This window comes from Salmo salar, chromosome ssa10 (assembly GCF_905237065.1).
Source record: "Salmo salar chromosome ssa10, Ssal_v3.1, whole genome shotgun sequence".
NCBI lineage: Eukaryota > Metazoa > Chordata > Actinopteri > Salmoniformes > Salmonidae > Salmo > Salmo salar.
This window is the reverse complement of record NC_059451.1, coordinates 19,620,726-19,633,899: the sequence shown is the minus strand read 5'-3', so window position 1 is coordinate 19,633,899 and position 13,174 is coordinate 19,620,726. Positions and strand designations below refer to the sequence as shown.

The 13,174-nt window shown below is 44.8% G+C and overlaps 1 protein-coding gene across 4 annotated transcripts in view; it reads left to right on the top strand.

Annotated features, from left to right (window-relative positions):
* pip5k1ca (phosphatidylinositol-4-phosphate 5-kinase, type I, gamma a) overlaps positions 1 to 13,174 on the top strand; it is a 92,016-nt gene that overhangs the window by 35,947 nt on the left and 42,895 nt on the right. For 3 of the 4 annotated variants that reach the window (XM_045687461.1, XM_014216260.2, XM_014216262.2), the window contains exons 2-5: positions 4,322 to 4,353; positions 5,583 to 5,669; positions 6,447 to 6,577; positions 10,759 to 10,876. In XM_045687461.1, coding sequence (XP_045543417.1) covers positions 4,322 to 4,353; positions 5,583 to 5,669; positions 6,447 to 6,577; positions 10,759 to 10,876 — 368 coding nt within the window. Of the gene's footprint in view, positions 1 to 2,823; positions 2,885 to 4,321; positions 4,354 to 5,582; positions 5,670 to 6,446; positions 6,578 to 10,758; positions 10,877 to 13,174 lie in introns of all 4 variants that reach the window. The other variant, XM_045687463.1, reaches the window with a different exon arrangement.

Here is a 13,174-nt window from a genome sequence, read left to right as displayed (position 1 = left end):
TCATTGCACACATGGATGGTGAAAATGATGGTATGAAATTCACCAAAAACTTTTTTCTCACAAGTGTAGCAGGTTGTGAACTCTGTCAACAACGATTCCCCTCCGAGAATGAGAGCGGTAAATTGCTGTAATTAATACATGTATTAACAGAAATGTATGTAACCAAATGACAGGGATTAACAGTAAATGGCCTGTTTTACAAACAGTAGGCTACCAAATGGGCAATCATAAAAGTGTATTGTGGGCTAACACGGTATAACCTAGGCTACTATTCTATTTGCAGGAATAGGAGGGCGGTCATTTTTCTGTCTCGCGTAGGGCAGCCTATCGGCCAGGACCGGGCCTGATCAGCATTTATTAGTCTATAAATTAAGAAAAGATTCAGGATCAAATTATGCCAGGTTGGAGAGGATTGGTGCATTGTTCATTTGACACAACATTAGTGCATTATGGGCCTCAGAGCCGGAACGACCTTGTCGACTGCTGATGAATAATTCATGAATAGTCAGACACTTCCAACCTTTTTTTAAAGAAGACCGATGTATTTATTTACTAACAAGCAATGAAAATGGCACTCTACACCCTAGTGTAGCTAATCTACACTGAACAAAAATATAAACGCAACATGTACATTTAGTGTGTGGAATGAAGGCAGAATGTGTCTGATTCCAGGTACATGTGCATACTCATAAAATCCAGTTGACCTCAATTGGGGAGCCATGGAAACCAGGGAATGGGGAGTGGACAAGGGGAGCGTGTGCAGTTGCATCTAGGAGGATTTGGCTTTGTTTGTGATAGGGCTGACCCCATTTAGTCGACTGGTCGAGTTGTTTCGTCGATAGGCTGGCTGTTGGTCGACAGATGTTTTTAGTCGAGCAGTGACATAAATGTTTTTCATTGCACACAAGACACCTGTCTGATTTGCTCCTCTCTCTGTGGACTAATCCATTAAGGAAGCCGCGGGGGTGCCACGGTCCAAGAAAAAGGAGTGTGTCTCAGCTGCACACGGCACGTCTCTCCAGAATGCGCTCTCTCTCCCACCATTTTGTGCATATTCATTGTTTCATAACTTGTGTGCATTGTTTGCTGTGTCTGTCAATTCCCCATTTACATATCACTAGTATTAGCCTACATTTTAACATTAATTCCCATAATTTGCAATGTATGTTTGTTTGTTTAGTTATGGTATTTCGGTTAATGCATTCAATTTATTATTATTATTATTATTATTATTATTATTATTATTATTACAGTCGTTTACCGTTCTCATTGTCGGGGTGGACACGTTGTTTGCAGAACTCACAACCTATGCTAGACTTGTGAGAAACACGTTTTTTGTTTATTTTATTCCATTTACGAGTTTTGTCAATTTATCGTCTTTTGTTTGAAACGCTCCTGTTAATGTTGACTAAGGACGAGCACTTGTTCACCCGTATCGAAGTAGGACTAGTCTACATGGCCTGCACGCAAATGTAGGCCTATAATGTAGGGACGTTTTGATTTAGTATTTCTGATTGTCTATACTACCACTAATGAGCTGTGGAGCCTTACCCCCAAAACATGTCTTCACCTCAAACAGCAAGTAAATTATGTCTTTTTAGAATCAATTGAGAATGACAATAGTTCCTAAAAAGTATTTGAAAAATGTTTCCAGCTCGCTCTTTTTTAATAACCATGAAAACGAAAAATGTAATGCTCTGATCCAGTGGAAACGTCATAAAATACCTGATTTACTTCTTATCCCCTACAGCTGTGTCTGTCCCGAGCTCACTGGTGTGGGAAACTCTGAGGCCCAGAATATTTTATACAATGTTGCAAGTTTGCTAGCACAAGTTTCCAGCCAACCCAGTTGATACATGTGAAATCCATAGATTGGGGCCTAATTAATTTATTTAAATTGACTGATTTCCTTATATGAACTGTAACTCAGTAAAATTGTTTAAGATTTTTGTTTAGTGTAGATTTAGACTGTAGATTAACCTCAGACAATGATGTTGAGATACAAAGACTTGGCACTCCACATGAAAGTTTGCCGACCCAGTGGTCGCAAATTACCGGTAGCGTATTACCGGCAACTTCAGGATCGTAACTGCAGAATCTGCGAAGGCCATCAGCAGCGGAAGGAGGAGGGTCGGAGGGTCGGGAACAGGTCTTTTTCTTCTGGTTAGGCTATATTAATCTCTTGCTCCCTCTTGAGTCATTTGTGTGTTATATAATCAAACAGCGTGCTTAAAGCATCAGACAAGTTGATTTTATTAAAACACATATGCTGTGTCTGCAAACCCATAGCAAGAATAGGTAAATAAACATTTATCAGTTTAAGCGTGTGATAGGGAGAGGTACGCCGGTAAGGGGAAGCTGAACTATCACACACAGTAGGCTTGTTCATTCTCCCCTGGTCTGTTAAGTTTAGACACTTGGGTGAGGAAATGTGAAGGTTGAGAGGGAGAGGAGAGAGGGCTCATTTTAGCTGATGGCCGGGAGGCACTGACGGAGTGACCTTGAGGGAGGTGACTGATGCACGTGGAAATTAGCGAGAGGACAGGACACCTCCAGAATGCCTTTGTCCATGACTCCCTCCGTCCTTCCCTGTCATCCACTACTAATGGACTTGCTGCTAATGGCTTTATGTGGCAAAAAAGATAACAGATTACCTGGTCTGCTTAGTACTTCCCAGGACTGGTTGGTTTTTATTGTGATGAGTAGGCTATATTTGTTTATCCCCCTGCACAGCTTTGGTGGCTGTAATACATAGTGCTGGTCTTCACTGGTTCTGCCATGTAATCGACATGGTTCATTGACTAGACCTCATTCCCTCCCTAGGTCAGGAGCACATGGGAGTGACCGATCCCATTGGAAACCTCACCAACGCCATATCTGCCTTGTAGGTTTCAAGGTCTTCTTCACACAATGACGCAATCAATACTCTCAAAGAACTGGAAAATGGACTGAAGAAGTGCTCCAGTCACCACCATATCGATTTGAAGGCAACAAAATGGAAAAGAAACCAGTGGAGCAAATCCATATAGATTACGACCACTCAGTCACACCTTTATGGTGGCAAAGATCTGAGGGAGGGTTCACAAAACAAATGTGGCATAATAACAACACATGGCTGTCTGAACGGCTGTAGGCATGCAGAAGCAAAATGGCTCTAGTCTAGTAAGATACAAGGGAAAGGGGCCCGCTGTTCACAGGGCAAAATGACAGGGGGGCTTTTATAAAGGAAACAGGAACGGAGGAAAGCCTTAGGGTCTGCCCGGTAACAAGGAGGATAGGCACCTCTCTCCTCTCACTCTAACCATCTGCATTGTCAACGTGGTTGGATGTAATGTCTTTTTCTTCTTGCAATGTTCCAGCCTGCAGAAGGATTGCATTGGCACGTTTTGGCTTGTTCATCCCTCAGAAAAGCTGTGTGTGACAGAGGGAGCGAGTGAGTTACAGAGAGCTGGAGGGGAGGAGAGGTAGGAGGGCTGCCTCAGTCACATGGGCAACCAGAGGAAGCAGGCAGGCAGACTTTAGCACTGCAGCTTAAAGGAGAAAAACATATTCAGAGAACATGTAGATTCTCCTCTTTGCGGCCCTCTGTCATCACATCGCTTACTTCCGTTGCCTTTCACACCTGGTGTAGCCATCTAAATGAATGTATTTCTATAGGCCATTCAAATTGCACTATTACTGTCTGCCTGTTACTCATGTTAAATAGACAAGCCTAATAATAACAATGTCGGTGTGAACCACTGTCAGTTTTGAATGCCTCAGTCAGTCAGTGTATTGACTCTTGATGTAATCAGCCCACTGGCGTCTGGTGTTAATACTCCTAAGAGTGAACTGAATCAATCAAGCCAGTAGTGTGTTGTGTTGTTGTGCTATCTGAGCTCCTCTCTGTCCTTCATTATGCTAAGTGTCAAAATTGGCTACAATTATGGATCTATTTCAGGCTAGCTGGGGAGAACAGAACAGCAGAGCTCACTGATTACTTCCTTTATTGTTTACGTCTTCACTTCGCATGGCTTTATGGACTGGTAGAAATGCTAGAGTGGGACTGGGGATGGGTGGATGGTACTGACTACCAGGAAGAATGGGCATGGTATAGTGATTTGGTAACCATCCCCTCCACTACCTGCCCCCCACTGGTTTATTACACTTAACATATGTGACTTCTGTTTGCTCCTTCTAGCACTAATGATGTGAAGTAATGGAGCCCCTCGTAGGACTCACGGTGTCTCTCTCTCTCTCTCTCTCTCTCTCTCTCTCTCTCTCTCTCTCTCTCTCTTTGTCTCTCTCTCTCTCTCTGTCTCTCTCTCTCTCTCTCACACAGACTATTCTGCTAGAAAAGCACACATCACAGAGGTAATGTACTTGCTTACTTTACTTTTATTTAGCCCATATGACCGTGAAATACATTTGACTCTTCCTCTGCCCTCTACATTAACCGCCCCTCTCCTCACTGTGATCCTACACCCACCATTTCCATATACTCTGTATGTGTTCTGACTGATACACACACACACACAATTTCCCTATACTCTGTATGTGTTCTGACTGATACACACACACCATTTCCATATACTCTGTATGTGTTCTGACTGATACACACACACACACCATTTCCCTATACTCTGTATGTGTTCTGACTGGTACACACACCATTTCCCTATACTCTATATGTGTTCTGACTGGTACACACACCTTCTCCGTGTACTTTGATCCCCTTGCACGTCAATCCTCATGGTGTGTGATCTCTGTTTGCTACACTCCATATACAGGCTTCAGCATCAGTATGCTCAGGGGTAGTGATGGAATCTCCATAGGGACTCTCAATTTGTCTGTGTAATCTGGGAGGATAGAGGTTAGAAAGAGGAGCTTGAAGGGACACTCGGTCCACTCAGAAGGCTTAGTGACACATTTACAAAGCGTTCACACCTGTGTCAAGTTTGCACTTGTGATTTTCAAAGGGGAATACAGGACAAAATAAATCGAAGCTGAAAAACGTGAAACTGTCCTTGTACCTCTATTGATATTCAGAGAAAACTCTAGATCACCTTGACTCCACACACAATCAATACATTTTAAGTTCAGGCTGTAACACTACACAATGTGGAAAAAGTCAAGGGGTCTGAATACTTTCTGAAGGCACTGTAGACTCACTTTCACATACTCTGCTGCTACGCTGTTTGTCTATCCTGATTGCCTAGTCACTTTTACCCCAATCTATATGTACATATTACCTAAATGACCTCAACTGCCTCGTACCCCTGCACATTGACTCGGCATCCTTGTACAGTATATAGCCTCGTTATTGTTATTTTGTGTTACTATTTCCTTTTTAAGTAAGTAAGCATTTCATGGTAAAGTCTAGACCTGGCGCATGTGACAAATACATTTGATTTGATTTACCTTTCCTTCCTCATTTGATGTGTTTGTTATTGAAAAGAACAGGTGCAAACTTCACACTGGTGCTGCAAACGCTTGATTAACACTAACCTCAGGTGTTCGTGTTGTTAGTGTTGTCAGCCCATATAGTGAGGATCAATCTAAATATGTGTCTTAACCACTCTGCTCCATCCTCTGGCCAACAGCTGCCTGGTGTCTCGGGTCTACCAGGCCAGGGGAAGAGGATGGGCCACAGGGGAGTGGACGCGTCCGGAGAGACCACCTACAAGAAGGTAGGCAGTCGGCACTATCTCCCCGGATTTTAGCCAGTCAATCAATTTAATTAATCAATCATATAGTGATCACATATAGTGCCTGCGCCTTTTACAAATGCCTTACAGCAAAGCGGCCAAACCCCCAATAGAACAAGCCAAGACATTGGCAAGGAAAAACTCCCTTGGTAAGGAAAAACTCCCTTGGTAGGCACTTAGCGATGGTCCTTTATGCACAGTTAGGCTACAGCTGTGTGCAGGCAAAGCAGAGAAGGGACATAGCTCTGTAACTGTGAAAGCCTGCACACTGTACTCTCCACTTATACTATACGTTTTATGGGTCACACACACTTGATAGGTGCAGTGAAATGTGTTGTTTTACAGGGTCAGTCGTAGTACGGCCCCCCCGGAGCAAATCAGGGTTAAGTGCCTTGCTCAAGGGCACATTGAGAGATTTTTGGGGTATTTCTTATATATGTGAGAAGGCATGAAGAAAAGACACCGCAGAGCAATCCGAGTGTGTCTCACAGATAACCAACCTGACAGAGATCTACTCCGACCCGATTCATCCACCCTGTCTGTCTTTTGCACGTTACAGTATAGGTATTCTGGTTTGCGTGTCTGAGTGAGTCAATGTTTTGCCTCTTTAGTGTAGAATTCAGTCCCGTCTGAGAGCTGAGCTAATGGAGTGTGTAAATCGTAAGATATTCTCAATGAATATAAATGAGTGGTAGTCCACCAAGCTCAGAAATGTCTAAGTATTTCACTAACCCCCACCATCTCTCTCCTCTCCCCCAGACCACGTCCTCTGCCCTGAAAGGTGCCATCCAGCTGGGCATCGGCTACACGGTGGGCAACCTGAGCTCCAAGCCTGAGAGAGACGTTCTCATGCAGGACTTCTATGTGGTGGAGAGCATTTTCTTCCCCAGGTAACTAGGTAACCACACCATCAGGGCAGCACACAGCTTTATTTCATTAATAGAATGAGGCGTTTCAAAGATATCAGAGATTTCTGAGCGATCACAACTCTGATCCTGGAGATGTTCTTTTGATTGAAAGTCATTCATTATTTACACCAGAATGATTCCTTCATAGTGGCGCAGCGGTCTAAGGCATTGCATCTCAGTGCAAGAGGCATCACTACAGTCCCTGGTTCGATTCCAGGCTGTACACTCTTTGGACACTGTGTTAACTAACCTCCAGACGAGCTTTAATGCCATACAACTCTCCTTCCGTGGCCTCCAACTGCTCTTAAATGAAAGTAAAACTAAATGCATGCTCTTCAACCGATCGCTGCCCGCAGCTGCCCGCCCGTCCAGCATCACTACTCTGGACGGCTCTGACTTAGAATACGTGGACAACTACAAATACCTAGGTGTCTGGTTAGACTGTAATCTCTTCTTCCAGACTCACATCAAGCATTTCCAATCCAAAATTAAATCTAGAATCGGCTTCCTATATCGCAACAAAGCATCCTGCACTCATGCTGCCAAACATACCCTGGTAAAACTGACCATCCTACCGATCCTCGACTTCGGCGATGTCATCTATAAAATAGCCTCCAACACTCTACTCAGCAAACTGGATGCAGTCTATCACAGTGCCATCCGTTTTGTCACCAAAGCCCCATACACTACCCACCACTGCGACCTGTACGCTCTCGTTGGTTGGCCCTCGCTTCATACTCGTCGCCAAACCCACTGGCTCCAGGTTATCTACAAGTCTCTGCTAGGTAAAGCCCCGCCTTATCTCAGCTCACTGGTCACCATAGCAGCACCCAGCCGTCGCACGCGCTCCAGCAGGTATATACTGCTCAAAAAAATAAAGGGAACACTAAAATAACACATCCTAGATCTGAATGAATGAAATATTCTTATTAAATACTTTTTTCTTTACATAGTTGAATGTGCTGACAATAAAATCACAAACAAATAATTAATGGAAATCCAATTTATCAACCCATGGAGGTCTGGATTTGGAGTCACACTCAAAATTAAAGTGGAAAACCACACGACAAGCTGATCCAACTTTGATGTAATGTCCTTAAAACAAGTCAAAATGAGGCTCAGTAGTGTGTGTGGCCTCCACGTGCCTGTATGACCTCCCTACAACGCCTGGGCATGCTCCTGATGAGGTGGCGGATGGTCTCCTGAAGGATCTCCTCCCAGACCTGGACTAAAGCATCTGCCAACTCCTGGACAGTCTGTGGTACAACGTGGCGTTGGTGGATGGAGCGAGACATGATGTCCCAGATGTGCTCAATTGGATTCAGGTCTGGGGAACGGGCGGGCCAGTCCATAGCATCAATGCCTTCCTCTTGCAGGAACTGCTGACACACTCCAGCCACATGAGGTCTAGCATTGTCTTGCATTAGGAGGAACCCAGGGCCAACCACACCAGCATATGGTCTCACAAGGGGTCTGAGGATCTCATCTCGGTACCTAATGGCAGTCAGGCTACCTCTGGCGAGCACATGGAGGGCTGTGCGGCCCCCCAAAGAAATGCCACTCCACACCATGACTGACCCACCGCCAAACCGGTCATGCTGGAGGATGTTGCAGGCAGCAGAACGTTCTCCACGGCGTCTCCAGACTCTGTCACGTCTGTCACATGTGCTCAGTGTGAACCTGCTTTCATCTGTGAAGAGCACAGGGCACCAGTGGCTAATTTGCCAGTCTTGGTGTTCTCTGACAAATGCCAAACGTCCTGCACGGTGTTGGGCTCTAAGCACAACCCCCACCTGTGGACGTTGGGCCCTCATACCACCCTCATGGAGTCTGTTTCTGACCGTTTGAGCAGACACATGCACATTTGTGGCCTGCTGGAGGTCATTTTGCAGGGCTCTGGCAGTGCTCCTCCTGCTCCTCCTTGCACAAAGGCGGCGGTAGCGGTCCTGCTGCTGGGTTGTTGCCCTCCTACGGCTTCCTCCACGTCTCCTGATGTACTGGCCTGTCTCCTGGTAGCGCCTCCATGCTCTGGACACTACGCTGACAGACACAGCAAACCTTCTTGCCACAGCTCGCATAGATGTGCCATCCTGGATGAGCTGCACTACCTGAGCCACTTGTGTGGGTTGTAGACTCCGTCTCATGCTACCACTAGAGTGAAAGCACCGCCAGCATTCAAAAGTGACCAAAACATCAGCCAGGAAGCATAGGAACTGAGAAGTGGTCTGTGGTCCCCACCTGCAGAACCACTCCTTTATTGGGGGTGTCTTGCTAATTGCCTATAATTTCCACCTGTTGTCTATTCCATTTGCACAACAGCATGTGAAATTTATTGTCAATCAGTGTTGCTTCCTAAGTGGACAGTTTGATTTCACAGAAGTGTAATTGACTTGGAGTTACATTGTTGTTTAAGTATTCCCTTTATTTTTTTGAGTAGTGTATTTCACTGGTCACCCCCATAGCCAATTTCTACTTTGGCCGCCTTTCCTTCCAGTTCTCTGCTGCCAATGACTGGAACGAACTGCAAAAATCACTGAAGCTGGAGACTCATATCTCCCTCACTTGCTTTAAGCACCAGCTGTCAGAGCAGCTCACAGATCGCTGCACCTGTACATAGCCCATCTAAACAGCCCATCTATCTACCTCATCCCCATACTTTATTTATTTTATCTATCTTGCTCCTTTGCACCCCAGTATCTCTACTTGCACATTCACCTTCTGCACATCTACCATTCCAGTGTTTAATTGCTATATTGTAATTACTTCGCCACCATGGCCTATTTATTACCTTATTTTACCTAATTTGCACTCACTGTATATAGACTTCTTGTTTTCTTTTTTTCTACTGTATTATTGACTGTATGTTTGTTTATTCCATGTGTTAATCTGTGTTATGTGTCGCACTGCTTTGCTTTTTCTTGGCCAGGTCGCAGTTGCAAATGAGAACTTGTTCTCAACTAGCCTACCTGGTTAAATAAAGGTGAAATAAATAAATAAATAAAAAGTATCACAGGAAGTGTTTGGGAGTCCCACAGGGCGGCGTGCAGTTGGCCCAGCGTTGTCCGGGTTTGGCCGGGATATGCCGTAGTTGTAAATAAGAATTTGTTCTTAACTGACTCACCTAGTTAAATAAAGGTTCAATTTAAAATATTTTTTTAACCTTTATTTAACTAGGCAAGTCAATTAAGAACAAATTGTTATTCACAATGATGGCCTACCAGAAGGCTGGGATTAAAAATATAGGGCAAAACACACATCACAACAAGAGAAACAACACAACACTACATAAAGAGAAACAACAACATAGCATGGCAGAAACACATGACAACGTGGTAGCAGCACAAAACATGGTACAAACATTATTTGGCAGCACAAAGGCAAGAAGGTAGAGACAACAATGCATCATGCGAAGCAGCCACAACTGTCATTAAGTGTCCATGATTCTTTGAATAGCTACAGTAAACAGAAAAGAGGAGCGACCCAGGGATGTGTGTGCTTTGGGGACCTTTAACAGAATGTGACTGGCAGAACGGGTGCAGTATATGGAGAATGAGAACTGCAGTAGATATCTCAGATAGGGGGAGTGAGGCCTAAGAGGGTTTTATAAATAAGCATCAACCAGTGGGTCTTGCGACGGGTATACAGAGATGACCAGTTTAGAGGAGTATAGAGTGCAGTGATGTGTCCTATGTGGAGCAATGGTAGCAAATCTGATGGCCGAATGGTAAAAAACATCTAGCCGATCTATAAATTACGTCTCCGTAATCTAGTATGGGTAGGATGGTCATCTGAATCAGGGTTAGTTTGGCAGCTGGGGTGAAAGAGGAGCAATTACGATAGAGTACACCAAGTCTAGATTTAACCTTAGCCTGAAGCTTTGATATGTGCTTTGAGAAGGACAGTGTACCGTCTAGCCATACTTCCAAGTACTTGTATGTGGTGACTACCTCAAGCTCTAAACCCTCACAGGTAGTAATCACACCTGTGGGGAGAGGGGCATTCTTCTTACCAAACCACATGACCTTTGTTTTGGAGGTGTTCAGAACAACGTTAATGGCAGAGAAAGCTTGTTGGACACTAAGAAAGCTTTGTTGTAGAGCATTTAACACAATATCCGGGGAGGATAATTGTCCCGTATCTAAAAGCCTTTCTCCTGGTCCCAGTGAAGGCAGCAACCTGACTCCAGCCCACCACTTCCCAGACTTCCGCTTCAAGACGTACGCTCCCGTGGCCTTCCGCTACTTCAGGGAGCTCTTTGGGATCAGGCCTGATGACTACCTGGTAAGAACATGTAACTCTACCCTTTTTCAACCATGACAACAGACATGAACACATGGCATGGTGTCACCATACATTAGATATCCAGAATGAACAGAGGAGCATTCATTTTCTATTTTTTACTAACAGTTATTTTTCTTAACTTCTTAAAGCATTGTTGGTTAAGGGCTTGTAAGTAAGCATTTCACTGTAAGGTCTACAGCTGTTGTATTCAGTGCATTACAAATACAATTTGATTTGATTTAATTGGCCAATGTTAAGGAATGGTTCTAGGGTAGCTAGTCCACCAATTCCTGATCCCACTTTTTTTATTTTATTTCATTTTATTTATTTAACCTTTATTTAACAAGGCAAGTCAGTTAAGAACAAATGATTATTTACAATGACGGCCTACCAAAAGGCAAAAGGCCTCCTACAGGGGCTGGGATTATTATAATTTTTTTAATAATAAAAAATAGGACATAACACACATCAGGACAAGAGAGACAACACTACATAAAGAGAGACCTAAGACGACAACATAGCATGGCAGCAACACAACATGGCAGCAGCACAACATGGTAGCAGCACAAAAACATGGTACAAACATTATTGGGCAAAGACAACAGCACAAAGGGCAAGAAGGTAGAGACAACAATACATCATACAAAGCAGCCACAACTGTCAGTAAGTGTCCATGACTGAGTCTTTGAATGAAGAGATTGAGATAAAACTGTCCAGTTTGAGTGTTTGTTGCTGCTCGTTCCAGTCGCTAGCTGCACCAAACTGAAAAGAGGAGCGACCCAGGGATGTGTGCGCTTTGGGGACCTTTTAACAGATTGTGACTGGCAGAACGGGTGTTGTATGTGGAGGATGAGGGCTGCAGTATACATCTCAGATAGGGGGGAGTGAGGTCTAAGAGTTTTATAAATAAGCATCAACCAGTGGGTCTTGCGACAGGTATTCCAAGATGACCAGTTTACCGGGAGTGTAGAGTGCAGTGATGTGTCCTATGTGGAACATTGGTGGCAAATCTGATGGCCGAATGGTAAAGAACATCTAGCCGCTCGAGAGCACCCTTACCTACAGATCTATAAATTACGTCTCCGTAGTCTTGCATGGGTAGGATGGTCATCTGAATCAGGTTTAGTTTGGCAGCTGGGGTGAAAGAGGAGTGATTACGATAGAGTACTCCAAGTCTAGATTTCAACGTAGCCTGCAGCTTTGATATGTGCTTTGAGAAGGACAGTGTACCATCTAGCCATACTTCCAAGTACTTGTATGAGGTGACTACCTCAAGCTCTAAACCCTCAGAGGTAGTAATCACACCTGTGGGGAGAGGGGCATTCTTCTTACCAAACCACATGACCTTTGTTTTTGGAGGTGTTCAGAACAAGGTTAAGGGTAGAGAAAGCTTGTTGGACACTAAGAGCTTTGTAGTAGAGCATTTAACACAACATCCGGGGAGGGGCCAGCTGAGTATAAGACTGTAATCATCTGCATATAAATGGATGAGAGCGCTTCCTACTTCCTGAGCTATGTTGTTGATGTTACATCAACAACATAGCTTAAGCAGTAGAATCCATTTACATGCAGACGATAGTCATATACCTAGGATCGAGCCTTGGGGTACTCCCTTGGTGACAGAAGCAGGTCTCTGTACAAAAGCTGTTCAGAGGCTCCCTGTATAGAGAGACTGAGGTATCCAGTCCACCTGCTGTGTCCTGGTCTTAGCCAACACTCCCACAGCCTGCTGCCCATTCCCTCCCTCTCGGTCCAGCCTGCTGCCAGCAGCACAGCAGGCAATGTAGCACCACGACTGGGAGTGTGATTTCCTCCACCAGACAGGCGGGCACGAGTCACGGCTGGAGAGAGATTGGGAAGAATATCAGGAGAGACGGGGGAGGGACTGGCAGGGTTGGAGAGTTTGGGAGGGTGGAAGAAATGGGCTAAGAAATACTGTGTGGATGAATAGGGATATTAGGCAAGGAGAAGCAGAGATGGGGAGGGTGAAGAGAGGATGAAGGCTGGGGAGGGCCAGAGAAAGGTTGGTGGGTGCTATAAGAGGTCTGGGTAGAGAGATGGTTAGGCCCGTCGGAGGTCTGGGGAAGTGGTTAGGGCGAGGAGGGCTGCTGTTGGCCTGTCACACACCACCAGTGTGGAGGCAGAGTGAGTCACTGCTCTTCCCTGAGCGGTCAGCTGTCTGGGCATGTGTTCATGTCTGGGTACATGACAAATAGGATACATACATGTCCTTGTGTGTTTCGCTATGACTAGGGCTGTGACGGTCATGGAATTTTGGATGACAGTTAATTGTCAACC